This window comes from Furipterus horrens, unplaced genomic scaffold, assembly GCF_987537825.1.
Source record: "Furipterus horrens unplaced genomic scaffold, mFurHor1.1.pri manual_scaffold_6, whole genome shotgun sequence".
Classification (NCBI taxonomy): Eukaryota; Metazoa; Chordata; class Mammalia; order Chiroptera; family Furipteridae; genus Furipterus; species Furipterus horrens.
The window spans coordinates 86,234,916-86,262,832 of NW_028327176.1; the positions used below are offsets into that span (position 1 = coordinate 86,234,916).

The 27,917-nt window shown below is 44.2% G+C and overlaps 1 protein-coding gene across 1 annotated transcript; it reads left to right on the forward strand.

Annotated features, from left to right (window-relative positions):
* The first annotated feature begins 19,483 nt into the window (after window positions 1-19,483).
* Window positions 19,484-26,553, forward strand: LOC150006796 (SLA class II histocompatibility antigen, DQ haplotype D alpha chain-like). The gene is made up of 5 exons (XM_090282172.1): window positions 19,484-19,638; window positions 24,673-24,921; window positions 25,379-25,660; window positions 25,907-26,081; window positions 26,256-26,553. The coding sequence occupies exons 1-4, from the start codon at window positions 19,560-19,562 to the stop codon at window positions 26,059-26,061; spliced, it is 765 nt and encodes a 254-aa protein (XP_090138298.1). The 5' UTR covers window positions 19,484-19,559; the 3' UTR covers window positions 26,062-26,081; window positions 26,256-26,553.
* The last annotated feature ends 1,364 nt before the right edge of the window (window positions 26,554-27,917 follow it).

Genomic DNA, 27,917 nt, shown 5'->3' on the forward strand with positions numbered 1-27,917 from the left:
TTTCTCTCAGCTGTATTTTGTGGGTTTTGATTTAGAGGTCTTCCATATTTTTTATTATAATTATTTTCAATTATATTATGTTTTTTGATAACTTCATTACTGGCATTTTTTCATTTTTATATTAAGGTACAGTATATGTACACTGAAATTCATCCTTCTTAGTTTACAATTTTGTGAGTTTTGGCAAACGTATACAACATATATAAACATAACCACAATCACGATACAGAACAGTTTTAGGTTCCAGTACAATAAGGCAACATAAAAGGATCCTGAATTCATTTCCTGCCACAGACACACTGAATCTGGTTACATATGGAACAATTTCTCTGAAAGAAAGCCCCAAACTAGGTGAGCAAATCCTATACATTGGGCAAACAAGGAAAGAACACATTGAAATAAGTAGGAAAGGCTGAGACACACTCTCACAATAAGCCCCACCTCCAGTGCAGCAACTCACACTCAGGAGGGAACTTACAACCTGGAGCTTCTTCCTGAGCAGGGAAGAGAGTGAACCTCACATCTAGCACCCCAACTTTTAAGACCTGCACCTGGGAGACACACCCCAGACACCTAGCTTTGAATGCCGAAAGGATCTTTGTCCACAAGACCCTCAGGCTATAGCAAACTGAGAAACAGTTCATAAAGAGCTCATGGGGCCCAGTCCAAAGGCATTCAACAGAAAGCACCCAGACCTTCCTATGAAAGAGGCTAGTTTGCTCATGTTAAAGCATTGGCCTGAGTGACAGGCATCTGATTTAGCACAAAGGGTCTGCTGAAATACTCTCCAAAAATGGAGGCGTCCTCGCACCATCCCTCTGCCTGGCTCCAGGTCACCAGTGTCCATGAAGAACTGCACCAGGGCTGGGGCTTGTGAGAGTGTGTCTCAGCCTTTCCTACTTATTTCAATGTGTTTTCTCCTTGTTTGCCCAATGCGTAGGATTTGGTCTGCTCACCTAGTTTGGGGACTTATGAGCGGAGAAAGGAAGGCAGAACAAAGAAACCAGAGGGGGCTGTGGGCTCTGCTGAAGGTGCTGTGTGTGAGCCCGCACAGTCTGCTCCCATAACAGTCTCGAAGACTGTCAATAGTCTGGTGGGGGGGTTCCGTTTTTTTCTTTTTCTTTTCTGCATCTTCACCTGAGGATATTTTTATTGATCTGAGAGAGAAAGCGAGAAAAAAACACTGATGTGAGAGAGAAACATCAATCAGTTACCTCCAATACGAGCCCTGACTAGGATCAAACCTGCAACCTTTTGGTGTAGGGGAGGACGCTCCAACCAACTGAGCAATGCCGCCAGAGCAGTGGTCTGGATTTTGTTGGTCCAAAGTGAAAAAATCTGGAGCTGAAATGCCTGAAGGCTGGAGGCTGCTGCTTCTTTGAAGTTAGCTCCTAGAATCCTTTAAGCAAACAAGCAGTTTACCCATGGCTACCTGCGAATTTACAAATTATTATTTACAGAAACAATGTTACTAGAATGGTGGACTGGGTTACAGACTTGTCAGGCACCTCTGATTTTTGCAGCTGCTGCCCAGGGATCATGTATTCATCCCCTGGCTCTAGTATCAGGGCTTATGTTCATAGTGCCTACAGAACTTTAACAAACAGAGAAAGAGTCCTTAACCACCTACCACCCCCCAGGACACAACAAGAGGTAACAGATTGAGGTACCAAATCTTTCTGTGAAAAAGGCCTATGGCTTATCTTCATAACTTCAACCTAAGGGGAAGCTCCTAATTAAACACACATCTAAAGGCCAACTGTAATCTTGTCCAAATGCCTTACAGGCTGGGTGTTATCTTTGTGCTCTCTCTGCCTTGTTTCAGTTCGCTGGTATCTCCTGGAGGGGAGCTGGTGCAAGCATCTGACACCTGGTGGTTACACGTGATGCCCTGGTTGTTGTGGGTGCTGCTTAGGGAATACCCCGTGATCACCTGGCTCTTGTGGAGCTTGCATCGGTAAGTGCCACGTGACTATAACAGAGAGACAGTTAGTTGTTGGCCGGCCACCACCCTCAGGGCAGAGCACAGACACAGCTGACTGAGACACACTCCCAGTCTTTCTGAAAGACCGTTTGTTTTGGAACATCAGCCTGAGGGGTCCCTTCTGGTGTGGCACATATCTAGGGTCATGCTGAGCTGCTCTCCAGGCAGAGGCTAGTGTGCACCACATCTGTGCTTGCCCTCTGCCTCACTCCCAGTCACCAGTATTTCCAGGGGGAGCTTGTGCACTCATATAGAGCCCCAATTTTTGCATCTGCCACCCAAGTGTTAGGGATAAAGAAGCAAGCCAGTGACTCTCAAACCAGTAGGAGATAATTAACAGATGAATCATGGAAAAGGGGCAAGGAAATGACATTCCACAGCTCCTCATGCATATCTCTGGGATCAAAAGGAGGAAGATTGCCATCGCCAAACACAGAGAAATAGGAAGATGTAGCTAGATAACTTTGCAAATAAATTGGAGATAGACCTATAACTAGATTACCCTTAGTTAATCACACCCTGAATTAAGTAGTTAATTGCATTAGAATGTGAACCTGGTTTAAACAGCAATGGAGAAACGGGGGAGGAGAGGGGAGAGGGAGCTAATTGTGTTAGGGAGGGGGAGATAATCACAATATTATAACTTCACGTGCACATGCTCCTGGCTGACTGCATGCCCGACTCTGCAGACTCATGAATAAACGCCTCGCTTTGCTGCTCAAGTCCTGTGTCCCGGTGTTTTATTGGGAGTGTTTCTCACACAAGAAACACCTCTTGATTATCTGCCTCTGGTGCCCACAGTGTTTGTACTTGATCCTGTAAAACTGTGAGATGGAGGGGCAGGTCCTACCTGGCTACACCCCAGGCAGAGGAGAGAAGGAACATACTAAAATGCTAGTCTTTCTGTGAAAGAGGCCTGTTAGCTTATGTTCATAGCTGGGGCCAGAGGGGCAGGCTTCTAATTACACACACAGCTAAGGGATAACTAATCCTTTCCAGAGACCTTGGAGGGCAGGAGCTATCTTTGTGCTCTCCTCTGCCGTGCTCCTAAGTACCATATCTCCTGTAAGGAAGCTTTTACCTGTCTAGTGACCCATTTTTAGGCCTGATGCCCTGGTTGTTGTGGGTTCTACACAGTGATATTTGATCACTTGGCTCTGGAAGCCAGAGGGCCTTGCCTTTCTGGATCCCATATGGATGCAACAAACAAAGATACAGTATGTGCAATTCCAGTTATGGGTATTTATTCAAAGAAAGTGAAAACACTAACTCAAAAGATATATGCACCCCATGTTCACTGAAACATTATTTATAATAGCTAAGACATGGAAACAACCTAAATGGCCATCAATAAATGAACAGATTTTAAAAGTTATATATATATACGGTGATCTCTCACTTTTCGAGGGTCATCATCATCGGCAGCCGTCCATCTCGAGAGACGATGGCGTAGCTTCTTGAGAGTCTATCTGCACCACCGAGAATGGCTGTGCAGTCCGACTCGGGAGTGACAATCCCTGCCGCACTTGTTACAGGTGAAGGCAGATGGCTGTTGTTGCTGCTGTTGACGCTGCTTCCGCCTCGATCTTTTCTGGACCGCCTCCTCGTTGCACGCAGCCTCTGCGCGTGACGTACCTTGTCTGACCGCGAGCCTCCAGGCTAGGCGGTCGTCTGCTTGAACTTCCCATGTGTTGAGATTGATGGAGCATTGTGTCATATCCTTTTTGCAGATGTCTTTGAACCGCAGTTTTGGGCGCCCTGTCATCCTCTGGCCTTCTGCTAGCTCGCCGTAGAGGAGGTCTTTGGGAATACGGCCTGCATCCATTCTTTTGACATGGCCGAGCCACCTGAGGCGTCTCTCACTAAGAACTGCATGCAAACTGCTCATGTTGGCTCGCTTCAGCACCTCGGTGTTGGGGACCTTATCCTGCCAGGCGACATGCAGGACGCGTCTCAGGTACCTCATGTGGAAGCTGTTGAGTTTCCTTTCGTGCCTTGCGTAGGTGGTCCACGTCTCGCTGCCATAGAGGAGAGTGCTGAGTACGCAGGCTTGGTAGATGCGCAGTCTGGTTTTCTCAGTGAGGCTGGAATTGTTCCACGCTCGCCGGTTCAGTTTGGCCATAACTGTGGCTGCCCTGGCGATTCTCCGATTGACCTCCAAGTCAACTGACAGAGAGCTCGAGATGGTGGACCCGAGGTAAGTGAAGTCGTTGACAACCTCCAGGGTGTATCGGTCGATGGTGATGCATGGGGGAGTCCCCGTGCCTTGAGCCATAACGTTCGTCTTCGTCAGGCTGATGGCTAGTCCGAACTCCTTGCATGCGTGGGAAAGGCAAGTGACTAGCTGCTGGAGTCCCTCTTCGGAGTGCGATGTCAAGGCTGCGTCGTCGGCGAAGAGCATCTCACGGATGAGCACCTCTTTGACTTTGGTCTTGGCTCGTAGACGGGCCAGGTTGTAGAGCTTGCCATCGGATCTGGTGTGAATGAAGACACCCTCGCTGCAGTCCTTAAAGGCGTATTGGAGGAGCATGGAGAAGAAGATTCCGAACAGCGTAGGGGCGAGGACGCAGCCCTGCTTTACTCCGCTGCTGACTGGGAAGGCCTCAGAGGTTGCGACGTTGTAGGACACTGTGCTGTGCATGTTGTCGTGAAAGGACATGACCACAGCAAGCAGATGTGGTGGACAGCCAATCTTCCGTAGCAAGCTGAAGAGTCCGCTTCGACTGACCAGATCAAACGCCTTTGTGAGGTCGATAAAGGTGAGGTAGAGTGGTTTATGCTGCTTGTGACACTTATCCTGCAGCTGGCGTAGGGAGAAGATCATGTCCACTGTTGATCGGCCAGCTCTGAAGCCACATTGGGACTCTGGGTAGACGCAGGAAGCAAGGGTCTGCAGGCGGGCAAGAGCGACCCGGGCGAATACTTTGCTGACGACGCTGAGGAGAGAGATGCCCCGGTAGTTGTTGCAGTCGCTGTGGTCTCCTTTGTTCTTGTACATGGTGATAATGTTGGCGTCTCTCATATCCTGGGGGATGTAACCCTCCTTCCAGCAGAGACAGAGTAGATGGTGGAGCGGCTGTAGCAGGACTGGTTTCCCGGTCTTTAGGATTTCTGGAGGGATTCCGTCGCTTCCTGGTGCTTTCCCGCAAGCGAGGCGGTCGATGGCTTTGCCGAGCTCTGCCGCAGTAGGTGGGGTGTCTAGCTCCTCCATGACTGGTAGGTCTGGGATGGCGTTAAGAGCAGTGTCTGTTACGGTGTTCCTCGTTGCATACAGCTCGAGGTAGTGCTCGGTCCACCGCCGCATTTGCTGTTCCTGGTCAGTGATGACCTCACCTGTCTTGGACTTAAGGGGGGCGATCTTGGAGGGGATTGGGCCTGTTGCCTTCTTGATACCCTCATACATTCCTCGTGCGTTGCCTATATCGGCGGCTTCCTGGATGCTTCTGCACAGGTTTAGCCAATAGGTACTGGCACAGTGGCGGGCGGTCTTCTGGACTTTGTTCCTGGCAGCCCGTAGAGCTTGAAGTGTACTGGGAGTGGGCGTGGCCTTGTAAGCCAGTAGGGCCTTCCTCTTAGCCTCGATCACGGGTTCCATTTCTTCCCAGTGAGCCTCGTATCAGTCAGCGTTCTTCCACTCTTTCTTCCCGTAAGCAATAATGGCGGAGTTGTATATGGCGTCGCGGAGACGTGGCCAATTGGATTCGATAATGTCATCTGCCGCCATTCCCTCGCCGAGTGCATCTTCCATCCTGTTGATGAATTGCTGGGTCTTAACCGGGTTGCTGGCACAACTGGTGTTGATGCGTGGGCGACCCTTCATCTTGGAGTGGTGCAACCTCTTCGGCATTATGCGCACCTTGCTTACCACGAGGGCATGGTCCGTGTCGCAGTCTGCACTGTGGTAGCTGCGGGTGAGGAGGGTGCTGCCAATATCCGTTCTTCTGGTGATGACGAGGTCAAGCTGGTGCCAGTGGCTGGAGCGGGGGTGCCTCCATGACACCTGGTGGATCTCTTTGCACTTGAAGAATGTGTTTGTCACGCACAGGCCATGGTGACACGAAAGCTCAAGCAGTCGCTGACCATTCTCGTTGATCTTTCCTCTCCCAAAGTTTCCGAGGCAGGTGGGCCAGGCCATGTGGTCGGCTCCTACTCTTGCGTTGAAGTCTCCAAGGAGATAAAGAGCGTTACTTCTGGGGATCTTGGATAACACTTCGTCCAGTGCATGGTAGAACTGTTCTTTCTCTTCGGTGGTGGCGCAGAGGGTTGGGGCATACGCGCTAAGAATGCTGACTGGGCCGAAAGTTGTTGACAATCGGGGGGTAAGTAATCTCTCTGTGCCTCCTGTGGGTGGCTCTATGGAGTTAACAAGCGTGTTCTTCACAGCGAACCCAACACCGTGCTGTCTTGGTTGGTCCGGAGACTTCCCTTGCCAGTAGAAGGTGTAGTTGGTTTCTCTGATAGTTCCGTTGTCGGCCAACCGGGTCTCCTGTAGAGCCGCAATGTCGATGTTTAGTCGTGCCAGTTCCCTGTCGATGACGGCGGTTTTCCTGGCACCATTGATCCACGGAAGGTCTGCAGTAAGTCCGGGACACATGGTCCTGATGTTCCAGCTAGCGAGGCGAAGAGCTGGAGGCTTCTTTCTTGTTGTTTGCTTGGAATTGCCTGGTGCGAGTGTTTTGTGGCCTACTTTTCAAGAGACGCGTCTCTGATCCCCACGCACCCAGTGGGGCAGGCGAGCCATGGCGAGACGGCACCTAATTGGCTGGGGGCTGCCCAGCTTGAGGCAGGCGGTAGCTCTCCAGTGAGGTGTGATGACCTCTCCCACCGTCAGAGGAGACCCCTGGCGCTCGTTTCCTTCGCCAATCGGATGAGCTTATAACTGGTATCTGTCTCCTCCCGTGTTGAGTTGACATCTTGCGATGACGCTGGAGTGTCCTCTCCAGTGAAGCTACAAAGCCTGGGCAGGGTGATATGGAGGGCCAGCTGTTGCCCATGCAGCAGACCCCCCCTCTCTTCGCAGCTGAAGGATCCAAGGGGAAAGACAGAGTCAATACAGCTTGGCTTCAGGTGCGCCGCAGGAGTTGCCGGTGTTGAATATAACGTCGAACCGCCTTAGGGACTCTGGCTCTGGATTTTCTGTCGGGGTTTACTCCCTTAGCCTTTCCCCTGAGGAGGTATGCCGCAAGGCAGCGGAGGTTTGGAGTCAGAGTTTCCCTTCTCCTTAGCCTTTCCCCTGAAGAGGTATGCTGCAAGGCAGCGGAGGTTTTTTGGAGTCAGAGTTTTCCTTCTCTGATGTGCCCTGACTGGAAGATCGAACCAGCGACACTTAGCTCGCAGGCCGACGCTCAATCCACTGAGCCAAACCAGCCAGGAGGTTTTTCGAGGGTATTACATTCTAAACCCCCCCGCGACAGGTGAAAATCCACGAAGTAGGAATCTTACATTTATTTTAGTATTTATATATTTTTTAAGGCTTTATAAACCCTTCCCGCACACTTATAAACCATTCCCAGTCACTTATTAACCTTTGCCACTCTCTTATTATCCTTTTCCACACTTTTATAAACACTACTTATATTCTTAAACATATTCTACACTCTTAAACCTACATAAAAAATCATTAAAATCATAAGTACTACTTACATAAATACGTATACAGTACTGCAAAATCCCACGATATAGTGAAAAATCTTCGATAAATAATTAAATATAATATTTTTAAAAATTGCACGATACAGTGAGGCTGCGATAAGTGAACCGCAATATAGAGAGGGACTACTGTAATGTAAAGTTTATACATATATTTTCAACTCTGTACACCTGAAATAGAGAAAATACCTTCTTTACAAGTGGTCATGAAATGTTTATGAAAACTGACTATTATGTCACAAAGAAAGCCATTATGAATTTGATGAAGTAGAAATGTTACAGAAACAGGGGTGTCCAAAAAGAAACCCCAGAGTTTGTGGCTGGGGGATGGGGAAAAGGAAGCAGCTTTTAAGATGCCTTTGCATGCCTGGGGCTAGTTGCTAGTGTCTTTGTTGTGCAAAATGGCTTTGATACTTCCAAGGCCCAGGAAGATGGGAGGAGTCTTGGACTGTGGGATGGTACAGAAGGAGCCTACAGAGCCTGCGTAGGGTTCTGTGAATGGTCAGAACTGGTTGCAACACCCACGGCATCAGAGGACGCAGTCAGGGATATATAAGCAGCTGTGAACATTTTAGCTGGGACTCGCTCACTCGGACTCTCTCCCACTGGGTCTCTCTCTCTCTCTCTCTCTCTCTCACGCGTGCGTGTGGGCGCGCGTGCACCCCCTCCATGCGGCTTGGTGAAGGGGCCTTCTCCATGCGGATTAAAGAAGCTGAGTTCTCCATGCGGTTTTGAGAGGGCTCTCCAGGATGCTTTAAGAGGCTCTCACCATGCAGTTTTGAGAAGGAGAGAAGATCCACGTGGTTTGCAGGAAGAAGGCAGCTTACAAGGAGGCTGAGAATCCAGGCGGTTCTGCATTGAGAGCTGGAGGGCACCACAGCACAGAAGGACCTCCCCAATCAGATTGAATGATTGGCAACTGCTGGTAAAGCTGAACTGTGCCTAGGAAGTGGGGAAACAGTGTTTTTAACTTTTCTAAGGCTGGCCTGGTTTGGTAGGGGGAGGCAGAACTATATGTTTGTGGGTATTTTAAAGAACATAACACTCAACAGCAGAAATCAGCAAATAATCTAAATCTATTTAACTGTTAAATAAACAGTTCTTTTTCTTTTCACTAAACTCTAGTACTGAGAGTTGTAATTCTGGCGGCGGGCAATGGGCCCCTAACTAAACGGCCTGTGGGTTCTGATTCAATCACAGCAGCCTAGTGGTTCTGTTACAGAAATAACATACAGTATTCTCTGTATACACAGTAGAAATTAGAAAATGATAAACAACAACAACAAAAAGCCCTAAGTGCCTCGCTGCCTAGAAATGTAAGAGCTTCTGAAAAATAACTCTTGTTTCAAAGACAAATACAAAGTAAAAATGTTTTATTTCTACAGAAAATGATAAAAACATAGTATTTTCAATGTGGTATTTAAAGCAGTGTTTAGTCTAAAATTAATGATATCTTACAGACATAAAGCAATAATCAAATTTCTAACTCAAAAGCTACAAAATGAATAAAAAACAGTAAACTGAAAGACAGAGAATAAGAAATTAATATGAAGCAGACAGCTGTCTCAGCCTCCCCTATGAAGTTCCCTCAGTCTGGTCTCTGTCTGGTCACAAACCTCTCCCTTTCAGCAGATACAGGATGAATGAAAGGTAACATAACTATCCTTTCTGGTGAGGAGCTCTGCTATTATTTTAAGTTCCGTTAAATCTTATCTTAGATCTGGAATTGTAGAGAATTGCTTTTCTTATATCCAGTCTCATAGCCACAGAAAGAGTTTCAAAAAAATAGAATTCCAGACAAGAAGCTGCCTTCACTTACTAGAAAGTTGTCTTCCCTCACCCTGAGTACATTCGGCTCCATCTGCTCTGCATTAAAAAAAAAAGTCCTTAGGTACCTGCAAATGTGTTTTTCCAAATATGAAGAGGATAGCTGAGAAAGAAAGCTAACAGCCTGGACAACTCCAACAGAATGACCAATATTCCCACATCTCAAAGGTAAGAATTAGTATGTGGTTCTCTCAGGGCCCAGGCAGAGGAAGAGGCCACATGGGTGTGGGTGCACCCCGCTGCCCACTTCTCTGTCCTCAGCACACACTCTGCACTTCACAAGCTCTGCCCTCAGTGAGGTGAGACACTGTCCCTGTCCACGTATGGCTATAGAGTTTTTTAATGCCATAGTTTTAGAGATAGTCTCTAGCGAGACTAATATATAATCAACTTCCATTTTAATCACAATTTTAAAAAATATTTCTTTCATTTGAAATATTTTTCAGAATTCCCAAACTTTACATATATGTGGATTATTTTTGTCTAGTGTTGTTAGTAATTGAAACATTAGAATTCCACTTGTGTTATCATTTATACTTTTAAAGTTCTGATTAAATCACAATTTAAAATTTCTAGGTAAAATGGTCTAAGTATATATGTTGACATTTGCTTTAAAATACAGGGTGGGGCAAGTGTAGGTTTACAGCTGTCTGTATACAAAACAGTTTATTCTTGTATTATTATTTATTAACTATTGAATTATTTTCCATATAAACAACGACTTTTGCCCCACCCTCGATGTGATTTATTTTAAACTGTATTTAAATTTTTAATATAATATCATTTTTCATTTGTTTTACTGACTAATCTAAGTAAAGCTATCTGTACAACAAATGCTCAGAGATAACTACCTTAGAATTGGAGAGTTTGTGGGAAGAGACCCAATCGCCCCTGGGCACAAAGAACATCATCTGTCTCCAGGCAGTCTATTCTGTAACTTGATTCAGATGAGTTAAGAGCTTCAGTTCAATTCACAAGCATCTGTTGATTGTACCACATAATCTCAGCACAAAGTCCTCATCAAAGAACCTGTTCAGCTTAGCAGAAGATTCCCTTGGGCTAAGGTGAAATGAAAGCAGACCTGTACCTAAAGGTAATTTTTCATTGAAAACCATTAGGGAGCAGTTTATTTAAGATAGTCATTGAAAGTCACTAGTTCATACACACAGGAGCTGTTTGTGGCAAAAAAAAAAAATTCATGGGAAATATATTTAATGAAAAACAGAATCATTGTCTTTGCAAGACCCATCTGTTTCATTAACTTTGCAAGGTCATGTGACAGGACATCAGTACACAGGCCTTGGCAGCAGAATAACATAGAAGATTACTTATAATTCTCCAACTTTCTGTATTTTCAGCTGAAAAACCAAGGAAGACTTTTGTGGGAGAGCATGCTGGAATTCAGCAGACCGTAGTTCAAATCTTCCTTGAGAAAGCTGTGCTGTGCTTTCAATGGGGATAAAGTAAAATGGTGACAGAAAGATGAGTGAGATTCATTTCAAACACAGTGGTGGCCCTGGCTGGGTAGCTTAGTTAGTGAGAATATTATCCCTATACACCAAGGTTGTGGGTTTGATCCCTGGTCAGGACACATACAGCAGTCAACCAATAAATGCATAAATAAGTGGAAGAACAAATCAACAAATTGTTTTCTCTCTCTCCCTCCCTCTCTCTCTCTGTGTAAAAAATACGTAGGTCCTCCAACTCTCACACACCAAACTCATTTGCATACACTAAAAAACCAGAAAACATTGTGCCAAAGGCAAAAATAGCCACAAATACTTTGCAGCTCATTCTGTCAAGAAATGCAATCTGTGAACCCACCTGTTGATCTGAGCTAGTACTGTGCCATGCTTTAACTAAGAGAATGTAGTGGAAGCAATGCTATGAGTTCTAAGTTTATGCTCAAGAAGCCCTACAGTTTTTTTCTTGCACCAAGGAGCCTTCCAGCACCCTCTGAATGAGCCTCAGTCACCCTGCTGGATAATAAACCCACATGGAGAGAGGCCAGCAGTCTCAACTCACCAACTGAGGCCACAGGTATGTGAGGGAGCCCATTTAAGAACACTTAAGCCCAGCCCAGAGCATAAAGCCTGTCCAAGTGGGCCTAACACAATTTATCAAATACTATCTTACAGAATCATGAGAAAATAATAAATCATTGTTTGAAGTCATTAAGTTTTGGAGTAGATTATTGCATAGAAAAATCTGACTGATGTAACCCTGTTCAAAGAAATTCTATTTCCCAGTGATTTCTTGTGCTTCTGTGGCCCACATACTTAGACTGCCACAAGGAGAAGGTTGAACACATCACGGAAAATTATGGGCTGTTGCTGGGCTAGGTATGATGTTATCAGTACCATTATTTTTATTAATATTTGTTATTATATAACAGTTATCATCTGTGAATACTTGCTATGTGCCAGGCACTGAACCATATTTAAATCTTATAATTTGTAAATAATTATGATTTCATGTCATCATCTTAACTATGATGAGCAAATGTAATGTCCAACTTTCTTAAAAGAAAGTTTTAGATAGTATTTATTAAATTTGTTTCTCTCATAATTTTTTGATGTCACAGTGACTAATGTATACCTTATTTTTTCAGATTATCAAAGTATTGTTCATAATCATCCACAATATTTGCACCCATGTTCGTCCCATCTAAGGACCACATTAGAAATATTTTACTCTATGAGTTTCAAAAAGTGCCAATGCAAGTACAGTAGCAGAGTCTACTCAGAGCGCTTATGGGGACAATGCAGTGGCTGAAAGAAGTTGCAGGAGGTGGTTTTCCCATTTCTGAGGAGGAGATTTCAGTTTGAAAAATAAGCCAAAAGAAGGTCATCCAAAAAAAACTTGATTCTGAAGTGTTGGAAGCTGTTGTCACAGAAAACCCCACCATTACCTCCAGGAAACCTGCAGAACAATTTAATGTAGCCCATACAACCATGCTACACCAACTGAAAAGGATCAGAAAGGTTTCAGTAGTTGGAAAATGGGTCACACACGAACTGTTTCAGAGAATCTGCAACAGCGTGTTGCTTATTGTGAATCATTGTTTTCACAACACCTTCGGACACTATTTTTAGGTAGGCTTGTTGCAGGTGCTGATAACTGGATCCTTTACTATAATGTTACATGCCGCAAATCGTGGATTAGCTGAGGAGGAAGAAGAGTTCAACAACCAAGAGGAGGACTTCATCTAAAGAAGATCATGTTGAGTGTATGATGAGATATGAAAGGAATTGTCCATTATGAACTATTAGACAACAATCAAACAATTACTGCTAATCTTTACTGTGAACAACTTCATCATTCGAAAGCAGCTTTGAACTAAAAAGCAACCCTCCTTAGTCAACAGAAGGGGTGTCTTCTTCCATCACAATAATGCTCGTCCTCACACAGCTCGACTCACCAAAAATTTCTTGAAAGACCTTGGTTGGGAAATATTGCTTCATCCTCCATATTCTCCTGACCTTGCTCCTTCTGATTATCACTTGTTTCGGGGACTACAGAACCATTTTGATGGTCTTAGGTTAACATCAAGAGAAGACGTTGAAAATGAGTTGGAGTCATATTTTGCTTCAAAATCTAAAAAATTTTGTAAGTGTGGCATTTATGTTAGAGGAAATCAGGCCTCTTGAAGAAGGACATGTTCCCATGTCCTTCAGCCCGGGTGTCTTGTGTCTCAGATAAGCGAGCTGGCCTTGCTGATGCCTGCAGCTGCAAAGCTGTATCAGGTCGCTGAGCCGTGGTATCCTGCGTGCAAGGAGACCTTGCTGAGTACTCCATCTCCTTGCCTTATAGATAACTCTTGTCTGAAACCAGACCTAAAGACAAAGCTATAGATCTTTAGAAAGTTAAAGCCTCGACATATGTTATTTTGCTTAACTTTTAGATAATGATTATGCTCTGTAAAATTTTAAAAATTCTCTACCTTGAGCCTGTTTTCATTAATCTATTTTTAGTATCATGTTAAACTCAATAAAAGGATGGACTTCTGCGCTGCTCTTGGCTGATCTGCCTGAGCGAGAGGCAGCCTCCCATTCGTCCAATAATTCTGTCTGCCGGAATTACCTCAGTGTCGCTTGATTACATCTACATCTACAACTACACATTTATAAGCTAGTTGACAGATGGAATGAGGTTCTAGAAAGCAAAGGAGGTTATGTTAAAGAATATTTTCATAATCATGGGCTTTTTCATTTTAAAAATAGACCTCTAAACCAGACATTATTTTTGCACCAACCTTATATCATGTAATAACTTCCATCTCATTTTATAAGAACCCTAAGGTTCATGTATTTTGAGTGATTTGCCCAACCTGATACAGCTGATAAAAATCAAAAGCAGTATTGAATATTTATTTATTTGATTCCAATGTCCATCCTCTTTTTACTTTGTTACTCTGGACAGTTATTGTTGTGAAGTATTTTTAACTGCTGCAAGATAGGAGAGGTCTTGGCCTTTATGGTAAAAGCTCACCAATGTATCATAACTAGGGCTGTGTCATGGCAAAGTAGTTGAAATTCAGAACTAAAAATTTGAAAGTGAACAGATTTTTAGGAACTGTTATAAATGTTAATTAGAACTAACCTGAGTACTGACCATATAACTTCTTAAAGGGCTCTCAGTGATGAAAATTATAATGGCACATCCCATTTATATTGACAATTTTGATAATGAGATAGGTGGTATGTAAATCAGTATTTTTAAAGAAAATGTTGGTTAAAGTAGTATTTTAAAGTCTAAATTTTATTTCCACCAATAACTTATAAAAGGGCTTTTAACTTTCCTATTAGGCAAAAGTGACAAATTAGGATTTTTAAAATCAAAATGATGCACTATTCCTCTATTTGAATTTAATCCACTAATAATTTTATTTATGTTAACATTATGACTTGAAGACAGAACTAGAACAAAGTTTATTGTGTGATACCAGATGAAGCAGGAAGAAGAGAGGAACAGAGTCAGGTTAGAGACAGGGAGCCCCCCTACCACCGCTGGGTTAATGACAGTGCCCTGCTTGAACTTTCACTCTACCCACAGGATGTGAATCTGAGACTGGACCTTCAACTTCCCCCATTCAAGATACAATTCTGATCCCACATGTTTAACACCCTAACTTCCTAATTTAAGTTGAGTTTTTTAAACTGTTATATTAATAGGAGAAATTTTTGAACACCATCAAAAAAGTTTTTATTCATTTGCCAAGATCTTGAGTAGTTTCTGCAAGATACGAGGCAGGTAAGTCTGGATCCAGGAAAAAGCATTAGAACACGTTAATTACTGCAAGAAAGGAGGGTCCTACACAGTAGATGGAGCACATCTCAAGTGAAACCTCTTGATTCACAATGGCAGAGATTAAAAAGAGTGATAAGGTCACCTACAGGGTCAAATATCCATCCTAATTATTTCAGAGCACTGGATTCTTAATCTACACAAGTCCTTAATGAGGACTCATAGCTTGTCCTTGTCACATTTCATCTCTGCCACTTACCAGCTGTGTGAACCTGGGTCAATTTCTTCACCTCTCTGAGCTTCAAGGTCTTCTTTATAAAATAGGGCTGATATTAAAGTATGACAAGTATATTTAACAAGTCCTAAGAATTCTTTCCAAGTGCTGTATATGTATATTCCTCACAACAACCTGATGAGGTGCTGTCAATGCCCCCAGCCAAAGGCCACCAGGAGCACACCTGTGATGAACCAACTGGTTTATTGTTTGCAGTGAGGGAGAAAACTCGCTTTGGGGAATTGTGAGGCATCTTAGTAAGAGGGCGTTGGACCAAAGAAGCAGAATCAATAGATGATATCTATTCAGAGAATTATTGCAAGGAATTAGTTTACACATTTGTGAGGATCTAGGCAAATCCAAGATCCACAGGGCAGATCATTGTCATGAGGGACAGGCCAGAACTCTCAGCACAGACTGAAGCTGCAGCCCAAATGCAATCTAGTCCCTCAAGGAGGCCACAGCTCTGCCCTTGAGACTTTTTAACTATTGGATTCAGCTCACTGAGATTATCCAGGATGAACTCTATTACTTAAAGTCAACAGATTATGTACTTTAAGCATATCTACAAAATATCAATGTTTAATTGAATAACTGGGAACTATAACCTATCTAACACATAGAACTGATCGTTAAACTCATAGGGTTTGAGCTTGTGCTAGGTGTTCTTGAGAAGGATTTAAGAAATAGGGGTTTTATTCTTAATTGGCTTCTGTTAGGAAATGGGTGGTGGGGTAGGTATTCCTATAATTGAATATCTTAATAAATCTCACCTGGAAGGAAGGAAGACCATACTGGAAATAAGGTCTTAATTGGTAAAGAAAGAGCAGTCAGCCCTGGCTGGGTAGGTCAGTTGGTGAGAGCATCCTCCCAATGCAGTAAGGCTGCAGGTTCAATTTTGGGTCAGGTTAGGGCACATACAAGAAGCAACCAATGAATGTAGAATGCATAAATAAGTGGAACAACATCTCTCTCTCTCTCTCTCTCTCTCTCTTACTCCCCCCTCCTCCAAATCAATACATAAAAAATAAATTTTTAAAAAGCAGCAGCCCATTCATGTTTTTTGGGAGAGAGGTGTGCTTGGTCATTTTTGTGGTTCGGACAATGTTCATGTTTTTTTCATGTTCAGACATGGTTACTGAATGACTTCATTTTCTGTGTTGACCCATCATGGTCACAGAGTGACTGTCCATACTGACATTCTATTAAATGCTTATGTTCAGCAGGAAAACACCAGAACCTAGCTGTAAATACCAGGCCAGCTCCTGGTAACACCAGGCCGGGTTCATAGCACCAGGAAGCTCCCAGATGGAAACCTTTTCTGTCACCCCCTTCTTTACAGTCACTCTAACTGTGAGGTAAGACAGAGGGCTGAGAAACTGAGGGCCAATTCACAGGGACAGGGTGGCTGACTCCAAATGGAACCTCCATTAAGTCGTGGTTTCCATAATAAACAGAAAAATCAATTCCTCTGAAACAAAGTAAGTCTCTCTCTTGTGACTTTAGTTCATTCCCTAGTCCCTCACAAATATATAAAATTTTCACTTGGCGGTATAAAGAATAAGGAACAATACAACAAATTAAAGGAAAGAAGTCAATTTTCTAAGTCACAGCAATTCCTCTCATTCTATCATCAACATTTTACTTGGCATTATTAATTTAAAAAAAAAATCATGGAGTGAGCCAGCAGAGCTTTCTTTAATATAATCAACGTCGACTTCCAGCCAAGATGGAGGCCTAGACAGACACACTGGGTCTCCCTCCACAACTAAGAAGGAATACAACTACCTCAAAACTGGAGACAACCAGAAGTTCCAGAAAATCAAGCTGCATGGAAGTCCAACAAACAAAGATATAAAAAATAAATACTCATCCAGACAGGTAGGAGGGGTGGAGCCAGGGCAGAAAAGACCGATATGGTGGCAGTGGCAGCAGTGGTAGTGGCGGCAGCAGTGGCGGTGGTGGTGGTGGTGGCGGCGGCAGCAGCCGTGGCGGTGGTGGTGGTGGTGGCGGCGGCAGCAGCCGTGGCGGCAGCAGCAACAGGATAGCAGAAAGCAGTCACACATTTTAAAAAGTGGGGAGGGACACCTGGGGAGCATTCCCAGCTCCTGACCAGACTGTGCAGCTCACAGTCCAGGCGCCAGGGAAAATCAAGCCTCATTGCTTCTGACTGTGAAAACCAGTGGGGGTAGGGGTGAAGGAAAAAACTGCCAGTCTCGCAGCAGAGTCCACTTGTTTAAAGGGCCCCCACGGTCCTAGAACATCCACAGACCCACCCATGCTGGGAACAATGGCCAGCGCAACAGCTAGAGAGGTGCCAGCCCCATACAAAAGTGAGAAAAGTGCCTGGAAATGGGCAAGTGCTAGGCAAGTGGCATTGTTCCCTCTCTGACCCCTCTCCCACATACAGCACCACAACGTGGTGAAATGGGTCGCCCTGTACTGATGCATACCTAAGGCTCTGCCCCTTACAATGTTAACAGGAGTGACAGCTCTACCTAAGACACAGAGGCCAACAAACACAGGAGCCTGGCAAGATGAGAAGACAAAGAAGTATGGCCCAAAAGGGAGAATGGATCAAGATTCCAGTGAGAGAACTAAGCGATGAGAAGATAGCCAACCTAACAGATGCAGAATTCAAAACACTGGTGATAAAGATGCTCATAGGTTTGACAGATATGCTTGGGTACAGCAAATGCATAAGGGAAGAAATGAAGGCTATGCTAAGTGAAAGAAAGGAAAATCCATACAAAACCAATGGTGAAGAGAAGGAAACCAGGGTTCAGATCAATGATTTGGAACATAAGGAAGAAATAATCAGTCAACCAGTACAGAATGAGAAAACAAGAATTGAAAAAAATGAGGAGATGCTTAGGAATCTCTGGGACAACTTTAAACGTGCCAACATCCGAATCATAGGGGTGCCAGAGGAGAAGAGGAAGAGCAAGAAATTGAAAGCTTATGTGAAAAAATAATGAAGGAAAACTTCCCAAATTTGGCGAAGGAAATAGACATACAAGTCCAGGAAGCACAGAGAGTCCCAAAGAAGCTAGACCCAAAGAGGACCACACCAAGACACATCATAATGAAAATGCCAAAGGCAAAAGATAAAGAGAGAATCTTAAAAGCAGCAGGAGAAAAGCAGAGTGTTACCTACAAAGGGGTGCATATAAGACTATCAGCTAATTTCTCAAAAGAAACTTTGCAGGCCAGAAGGGACTGGCAAGCAGTATTCAAAGTGATAAAAAGCAAGGACCTACAACCAAGATTACTCTATCCAGCACAGCTATCATTTAGAATGGAAGAGTAGATGAAGTGCTTCCCAGAGAAGGTAAAGCTAAAAGAGTTCATTATCACCAAGCCATTATTATATAAAATGGTAAAGGGACTTATTTAAGAAAAAGAAGATCAAAACTATGAACACTAAAATGGCAACGAACACCCAACTATCAACAACTGAATCTAAAAAATAAAAACAAAATCCAACTAAGCAAACCAGAATAGGAACAGAATCATAGCTATGGGGATCATTTGGAGGGTTATCAGCTAGTAGTGGATGAGGGGGAGAATTGGGGGTATGGTGCAGGGACAAGAAGCATAATTGGTTGGTACAAAATAGACAGGGGAAAGTTAAGAATAATATAGAAAAGTGTGAAGCCAAAGAACTTATATGCGTGACCCATGGACATGAACTAAGTGGGGTGGGATCACTGAGGGAAGGAGGATACTGGGCAGAGGGGAGCAAAGGGGATAAAATTGGGACTACTGTAACAACATAATCAATAAAATATACCTTAAAATATATATATAATCAATGCCCCCAAATTTCCTTTAAAGGCACAAAGGCATCAACAAAACACAGAACCTGAAAAGCACTCAAGCAGGAAAATTCAGATGCAAGATCATGCAGTTACTGTAGGCAGCACTACATTGTAAGTCCTTTTATTGCCCCAGGTGCAAATATTGGAGCATTTGAGAGTGTGAGGAAAAATAAATTACTCAACAGGATTTATATAAGTAGAAAAGGCAAAAATATTCCTTGACCACCTCCAGCAGAGATCTCTTTGGTAAGTGAGTGGGTCACCTCAAAATTTAGAAGATTCCATATGTATTGTGTATACAAAAAGGACAGCTAAGCCACATATGGAGACCAGGGAGTGGGAGGGGGCAAATTCTTGGAGGTTGTCACCCAGAAAATCCTGAAAGACACCATATTAGTAATGACTGCATCAGTCCATGCAGCTGCTCAGAAATTCCCGCCCCTCTCCCCACCAACAGGCATACACATATGAGAGAAGATTGTAATTTAGCACCCTCCCTCCTTTCACAGAAAATTACTTCGGGTCCACTCTGAGTGGAGGCTGCATCAGAACCAGGGGATTTCCCAATCCCTGCCAGGGCTCTGAGTACAAACTCTTCAACTGGCAACTGAGGTGTCATCATAGGGGATTTTTCTGATTGGCCAGAACCTGATCTCTGGGGTTTGGTCTGGGTGATTTTAGATTTCCTTCTCAGCTTGGTCCTCACCATTGCTCTGCAACTCAGAACAGCAACTGCTGAGACCACCCTGAGAAAAGGATGATCCTAAACAGAGCTCTGATTTGGGGGACCCTTGCCCTGACCATGATGTGTCTTTGTGGAGGTGAAGACATTGTGGGTGAGTGCTAAACAATGTGGGGACTAGACTTGGGAAAAAAAGAATTGGAGGGTAAAAAAGATAGAGATTTGCAGAGAAATAGAAGATATTCCTAAAGGCATTCCAAAAATTATGGTCCTCCTCGTTTTTAAAATCAGAGTCCCAACCTACTCCCTTTGCTACCTGTGCTATTACTCACTTCACCGAAGACATTACGTCAATACAGCCTGCAGGGCTCTATGGCATTCATGCATGATTGCCTCAAAGATTAGGGATGTTTGCACAAGTGGATGTTTTATTACTAAAAATTCATGAACTATCATTCCCAAAGCCCCTGGCTGGTTTGGCTCAGTGGATTGAGCGTCGGCCTGCGAGCTAAGTGTTGCTGGTTCGATCTTCCAGTCAGGGCACATCAGAGAAGGAAAACTCTGACTCCAAAAAACCTCCGCTGCCTTGCGGCATACCTCTTCAGGGGAAAGGCTAAGGGAGTAAACCCCGACAGATAATCCGGAGCCGGAGTCCCTAAGGCGGTTTGACGTTGTAGTCAACACCGGCAACTCCTGCGGCGCACCTGAAGCCAAGCTGTATTGACTCCGTCTTTCCCTTGGACCCTTCAGCTGCGAAGAGAGGGTGGGTCTGCTGCATGGGCAACAGCAGACCCTCCATATCACCCTGCCCAGGCTCTGTAGCTTCAGCTTCACTGGAGAGGACACTCCAGCGTCATCGCAAGATGTCGATTCAACACGGGAGGAGACAGATACCGTGTCACTCCCGAGTCGGACTGCACAACCATTCTCGGCGGTGCAGATAGACTCTTAAGAAGCTACACCATTGTCTCTCGAGACGGACGGCTGCCGACGATCATTCCCAAATTTTCCTGAGAAAGTTTTGGAGCTTTTTATGTTTCTCCTGTAGTTTATCTTGTAAGCTATATATACCATGTGGCTGTAAAGAGAGTTCTTTGCTTTGTCTCAGATTTCCGTGCGTTTCCGTGCTGAGAACAGGCACGAGTGGGGAGTGGTCCTCACTTAATCTCGGTCATTTCTTATGTCACCTCACAAAAAATCAAGTAAAATAGGTATGTAGATATCATCATCATCGGCAGCCGTCCGTCTCGAGAGACGATGGTGTAGCTTCTTAAGAGTCTATCTGCACCACCGAGAATGGCAGTGCAGTCCGACTCGGGAGTGACACGGTATCTGTCTCCTCCCGTGTTGAATCGACATCTTGCGATGAAGCTGGAGTGTCCTCTCCAGTGAAGCTGAAGCTACAGAGCCTGGGCAGGGTGATATGGAGGGTCTGCTGTTGCACATGCAGCAGACCCCCCCTCTCTTCGCAGCTGAAGGATCCAAGGGAAAGACGGAGTCAATACAGCTTGGCTTCAGGTGCGCCGCAGGAGTTGACGGTGTTGACTACAACGTCAAACCGCCTTAGGGACTCCGGCTCCGGATTTTCTGTCGGGGTTTACTCCCTTAGCCTTTCCCCTGAAGAGGTATGCCGCAAGGCAGCGGAGGTTTTTTGGAATCAGAGTTTTCCTTCTCTGATGTGCCCTGACTGGAAGATCGAACCAGCGACACTTAGCTCGCAGGCCGACGCTCAATCCACTGAGCCAAACCAGCCAGGGACTATGTAGATATACTTCCTAAGTAATGAAGACCTAAAAATGTCAATGATTTTTTTTAATGATTACTATTACAAGGTAGCTTTATAATTTTTCATTAACAAAGTGGAGGATATCTTAAAATTGTGACCTTTGTGATTAAAACTTGGTGAATTAAATTATATTAGTCTCAAAGTGTCAGCCCAAATGGCCTGTTCTTCATCCTAAGGAAGCTCTGTAAAAGTGTTACAGAGCCCCTGGGCTACTCCAGTTGAAAACAAACCCACGGGCTCTTTAGTTAGGGGCCCGATTGCCTGCCGCCAGAATTATAACTCTCGATACCAGAGTTTAGTGAAAAGAAAAAGAATAGTTTATTTAACAGTTATATAGATTTAGTTATTTGCGGATTTCTGTTGTTAAGTCTTATGTTCTTTAAAACACCTATAAACACATATCCTTGCCTCCCTCCCCCCCTACCAAACCAGGCTAGTTTTAGAAAAGTCAGAGAAACCCTTTCCCTACTTTCCAAACACAGTTCAGCTTTACCAGTAGCTGCCAATCATTCAATTCTGATTGGGGAGACCTCGTCTGTGTTATGGGATCCACCAGCTTTTAATCCAGAACCTCGTGGATTCTCAGCCTCCGTGTAAACTGTATAGTTAGTCCTTTTGTAATCTGCACAGTCAGCCTCAGCCTCAGTCAAATCCACACAGTCAGCCTGGCTAAAATGTCTGCCACTTATTTTTAAATCCCTGACTACGTCCTCTGATGCAGTGGGTGCGGAACCAGTTCTGACCATTCACAGAACCTCATGTAGGCTCTGTGTGCTTTCTCCATACTATCCCCTGGTCCAAGTCCCCTCCCCTCTACCTGAGGCTTTAGATGCATTAAAGTCATTTTGCATAAAAAAGACACTAGCCACCAGCCTCAGGCATGTGGAAGCATTCTAAAAGCTGCTTCCTTTTCCCCATCCCCCAGCCGCAAACTCTGGGGTTTTTTGGAACACCCCTGTTTCTGTAACAAAAGGAAGAATGGGCGAGCATTGAGTGATTATTTGGTCCCCTGGTCCCCGCTACCTTTCCTGTTTACCTCTCCACCCACCTTCATACATTCCTTTATCCTCCTTTCTTTCCAGGATCCATCTCTGGCTCTTTCCCTCGTTTCATTGGCATGAAGAGAGGGTTTATAAAAACCAAAGTAGAAAAGACGAATAGTTCAAAGGGGAAGTGAAATGGAGGTCACTCTAATCCTCAACAACTTTATTAACCATGGCTGCTCCCATTCCTTCTTTGTTTGGCAGTGGAAGTGTCATCTGCTTCTCCAGAGTACGTCCAAATTTCCTTTTCAACGTCACACCAGGGTGCCCTGGTCATACCCGTTAACACTGTGGGCATCAGGCCAAGGGTCTGTGATGCCTGCAGGGCCCCATGAACAGGTTTTAATTTCTTTTAAAATAAGAATAAAAAAAATGAACTTTTAGGGTAGATGAAACTATTTTAATTTAGCCTGGATTATATTTGTCTTTATACCAATATGATCATAAAATATGACTTTTAAATATTTTCATGGGAAAAACAAAGGCCTACTTAAGCACCAGTGTTTAGGGATCACAAATCATAATGCAGTCCTGGTCACCGCTGAGTCTAATTTTCATAAGATTCTTCTACCTCGGTGTCTGTCAGTCTTCCCCAAAATCTCTGTGATCCTTAGGAACAGCAATTGGTATTTAATACTCAGGTTGAGCACACAGCAAGTTAAGTGTTTGTGATTGGAAGCTGAAAGACATGCTGATTATGAGCACCCCTAGAGGGCGCTCATATTAGCGGTGGAGACCTGCGGTGCCGGAGGGCAGCACAGTGGACCCAATGAGGCTGAAGCTGTGGAAGTGAATTCGTTCCAGCTGGCCCAGCGGTGTAACATTCTCCCGCAAGTTGGCTGCTCAGGGCAAGTGCCAGATGAAAAGAAAATTCGCGTGTATTCATGTTTGGAAAAGGAGTCAGAAGATTTCATTACAAGGATAAGGAGGTTTTGTTGGAGGGCCTTTTAAGTGACCAGCCGAGGGGGTCGTGCCGGGTAGGAATGAGAAACAGATAAACTTGTAGACAAGGACATTTGGATGGAGATCGGAATGTGGTGAAAAATATGTTTAATGACAGAACTTAGCTAAAAAGTTGGTAACTGAGCAGAAACGTCAAGAATGAACTAGATGTGTCCAGGATATCGAAAAAAAATGATTTCAGGGAGAAAAACAGACCTTTGTAAAGATCCAGGAACATGAAAGTATAATATCATTTGGTTTGATTGGCAGATGAGGTATTTGTGGAGGTCTCAGCACAGTACATCCTATTGGCTCCTTTACTCACGTGACGCCCCCTCTCCCCCCCACCTCCATTCAATAAGATCCTTGATGGCAGAAACAATGCATGATCCATATTTCAGCCCCTGCTCCTTGCAATGTCTGAAAGCTTGCTGACACTCGGTATATGAGGAAGGGTGAAAAGAGGAAATGGTAACAGGCTCAGATGTGTCTTGACAAATTGTTCAGTGAGGTTCATTTGGGCGGAGTCAAGCAAGCTGCGCCAGCTGCCCATCTGCTTTCCATCCTCAGAGAAGTACGCTGTCAAGTCAAGGAAAGGGCCAGAATTTACCCTGAGTCCTCAGCAAATGTCAGTGTTGACGCAGAAAAAGGAAAGGTTTAGTAACATTCTTCAAGAAAAAAAGGGGGTGGGAAAAAACAAATCCAAAACCTAATAAAATTTTCACTTTTATTTCAGAGGTAATTGGATGCTCTCCTCTAAGAATCACTACTGTTACAAAAACAGAAACCTTAGAAGCATTGTTTACATTTTATATATTTTGCAATATTGCCACTATTCTTATTATACTCTTTCCTATACCCTAAAATAGTTAAAGGAAACTTTTTAAAATAATAAGATCTTGTGTGCTTTTGTTTGGTTTTTTAATAAAAAGGAGGAAGGAATCTGTATAGAAGGATTCTGTTCTGAGCCAGCCCTGAGGGGAGAGGAACCATAATGAATGTGCTATTAACTGATGAAGAAATTGAGAGAGAAACTTAGGAAACAAACAGACATAAACTGAATCTCTGGAAAACAAAGCTAATTCCATGGTCATTCAGTCATTCCTTGCTTCATCCCATTACAGTATTTATCATAAAACCACAATGAGCCAGAAGCTGACCTAGGCCGGCAGTGAATAGTAGTAAACAAGCCTCTGAGATTCTGTTCTTGCAGAGCCTACGTTTGAATGGAAAGTCAGGCTGGATTCTAACTGGACAACCAAGGGGAGGAAGCAGGCGCTGGGAATTGTGTCTAGAAGCTATGCCAAAGGTGGAACCCACAATGTTTGAAAGTCCATTTCTTCTGTCACTTAGTTAAATAAGATCCTTTTCTCTCCCTTGTTTTCCACCTTCCTGATCCCCACCCCCGACTCATCAGCTGACCATGTTGCTGCCTATGGCTTGGAGGTCTACCAGTCCTACGGTTCCTCTGGCCAGTACACTTTTGAATTTGATGGAGATGAGGAGTTCTACGTGGACCTGCAGAAGAAGGAGACTATCTGGCGACTGCCTGAGTTTAGCAAATTTGGAGGTTTTGACCCACAGGGTGGACTGAGAGAAATGGCTACAGCAAAATACAACTTGGAGTTCCTGATTAAGGACTCCAACTCTACTGCTGCTATCAATGGTATGTGTCCACCAATCTGGCTAGTCACTGAGTTTATCCCTTCATACCAGGCCTCACTCCCTTTTTCTCTCAGATAGATCCCCTTCACTACTCTATAAAATTCTCTCCTTTTCAAGGAGTCCCCAGATTTTCTCATGATAATTGCTGAACCTTCATCTTCTCCCTTTTTACAAATCACATATTTCCATCTAATACAAAGATTCTCATTCCCATATTACAGTCCTTGAATCCTTCAAGGACAGGCCCTGTAGACCTCATGCTTTAGCAAGCAGGCCCTCAGAGAGAAGGGCACGGGGATGAAACACAGACAGTGTATAGCAGTGCACAAACAGAATGGAAACAAGAGCTCTTCTGCTATCAGATGGGGAAATGGTGGAAGGGCTCCTCCAGGACACAATGGGAACCTCAGGGCAGAGCCATTCACAAGTCTAACTCTAGTGCTGTTTCCTCCCCATAGAGGTTCCTGAGGTGACTGTGTTTCCCAAGTCTCACGTGGAGCTGGGCCAGCCCAACATCCTCATCTGTGCGGTGGACAACATCTTCCCTCCTGTGATCAACATCACATGGCTGAGCAATGGGCACTCAGTCACACAGGGTGTTTCTGAAACCAGCTTCCTGTCCAAGAATGATCATTCCTTCCTCAAGATCAGTTACCTCACCTTCCTCCCTTCTGCTGATGACATTTATGACTGCAAGGTGGAGCACTGGGGCCTGGACAAGCCAGTGCTGATACACTGGGGTGTGTATGAGTTCCATGACTTTTGGTGCCTTCTTTTCTCTGTCAGGTCAGAACATCCTGCCTTTTAGCTCCTAAATTTCATGTCCTAAAGCTTGTTATCTAGACTTCAAATATTTCTGATGATAGACTTTATTATTCTCCCTAAACATGGTGCCAAGTCTTTGTAGAACCAACACCACCTTTCCCATCCCACATGCATGTGAACCAACCTTCTATATTCTGACCTCCACAACTTCCCTTTTACAGAGCCTGAGATTCCAACCCCTATGTCAGAGCTGACAGAGACTGTGGTCTGTGCCCTGGGGCTGGCCGTGGGCCTTGTGGGCATCGTGGTGGGCACCATCTTCATTATCCAGGGCCTGCGCCCAAGTGGTGCTCCCAGACACCAAGGGCCCTTGTGAGTCACACTGCAGAAGGGAAGGTAAGGATTCAGATTTGCTAGAACTGGGACCTGGAGACACAGTACAGGAGGAAGGGAAGTGGGAAGAAGTTGTGGACACAATTATGGTTGAAAAGTTGTAGAACTGTAAAGCAGCATGAAGGTATCACAGGATCCCCTACATCTATGAATCTCATGTCTGTCTTATTATTGCAGGTGCATTGCCGACCTTTGAGAGCAGAAGAGTGGAGGTGCTAGATGACCTAGCACTATTCTCTGACCCAGTTCATCATATTCCTTCTCTCCTCCAATACCCTTCTTGTCTGGGACTTAAGGTGCTTTTCTCTCAGAGCTCATAAACCCCTGGAATTTTCCTCCTCACCTCCTGATTTTTTTTTTTCTTTTCTCATTTGTTACTTACTATGTGGGTCCCTGGGATATTCCATCCATCCACCTAATTCCTTGTGACCCTGATCTGATATCTCCATGAGAACAATAAAGCTCCTTTATAAGATCTTTTATTGAATTTTTTCTTTTCTTTCATCACAGGGCTGACTAGGACCATGGCTAAAAATGGCAAACCCTTAATCTTCAGCCTCCTTTGATTTTATTTTCCAGATCATATTTCATGCTCAGTAACACAGGAACAACCAAATATACATGATAATATTTTGATATCTTAGATGAGGTTAAGATTTCTCTCTTGCCGTGGCTGGTGTGGCTCAGTGGGTTGAACATCAGTTTGTGAACCAAAGGGTCGCTGGTCTGATTCCCGACCGAGGCACATGCCTGGGTTACAGGCCAGGTACCCAGTTGGGGGTTGTGTAAGAGACACCAATTGATGTTTCCCTTGCACATAAATGTTTCTCTCTCTCTCTTCCTCCCTTCCCCTCTCTCCAAAAAACTAAATAAATAAAATCTTTAAAAAAAATATTTCTCTCTTCATTTGGTTTCTACCCTTGGCTACTGCCACTCACCCCCACCCCCCAGTTCAGGCATTAGTAAAGATAATATGTACCCTCTGCCATTGATGTGGATTTGTTGCAGCAGAAATACAAAAACCAAGAAAGAAGTCCATACTTATTGTAATATAGCTTTTAAAAGTTATGACAGAGAAATAAGGGAAAGGGAATTTGAATTTCAAAATTACTGAAAGTAAAAAATGTGGTACCCAAAAGTAAAAAATAAAAAAATTCCCAAAACTTTAAATTTGTAAAAAATGAATGATGTTATTAGAAGCTTTCCTCTCTTCTTTTATCATTGAGGAGATAAGTATTCTCTAGACAAGAGAAGAAATGGAAATTAATTAGGAAAGCATTAGAATAAAACACTAATCTGAGAAGGACCAAATTCTTTGTCCTTACTTAAGGTTAGTAACAAAAGGAAAAGGGGTGGGAGTAGAAACCACAAGATATATCTCGGGTCCCCAGAATATAGTTGTAGTTCCCCTCACCACCCAGATGAAGTCTTGCTATATAGCCGCGAAGATTTTTTCCTGTGCCACCATAGTGTGTCAGGGGCAGGAAAGTGAATGTGGCTGCAGGATGTGTCCAGGCAGATAAGCTGAGGTGAGGCCCACTGAATCCCTGGGTGTCCCTGTGCACCCTGGGAGCAGCAGATCAGCCTGACATACCCAGCACCCTGGCCCTCTCTGCTCCTGGCTAAGGAAAGCCTGAGCCTATGAGAGAGAAAGTACAGGCGGACAACACAATTGAGACAATGTAGCAGTAGCTGTGGGTGCTGGGTCCTCCTCTACATTCAGTCTCCCAGTGAAAACCCTTGCAGAGGAAATGGCATCACAGAGGGGATTCTCTGTGTGTCCGAGGCCTTACTCTTGAGAGTGTGTGACCTGACTTGAAGCCATTTTGCCTTTTGAAA

Bases quoted from the DNA above. Each gene is read 5' to 3' on its own strand.
- LOC150006796 (XM_090282172.1), top strand. From the start codon at position 19,560: ATGATCCTAAACAGAGCTCTGATTTGGGGGACCCTTGCCCTGACCATG. The intron at 19,639-24,672 runs GTGAGTGCTAAA...CCGACTCATCAG, and splicing joins TGGAGGTGAAGACATTGTGG to CTGACCATGTTGCTGCCTAT. The intron at 25,661-25,906 runs GTGTGTATGAGT...TCCCTTTTACAG, and splicing joins GCCAGTGCTGATACACTGGG to AGCCTGAGATTCCAACCCCT.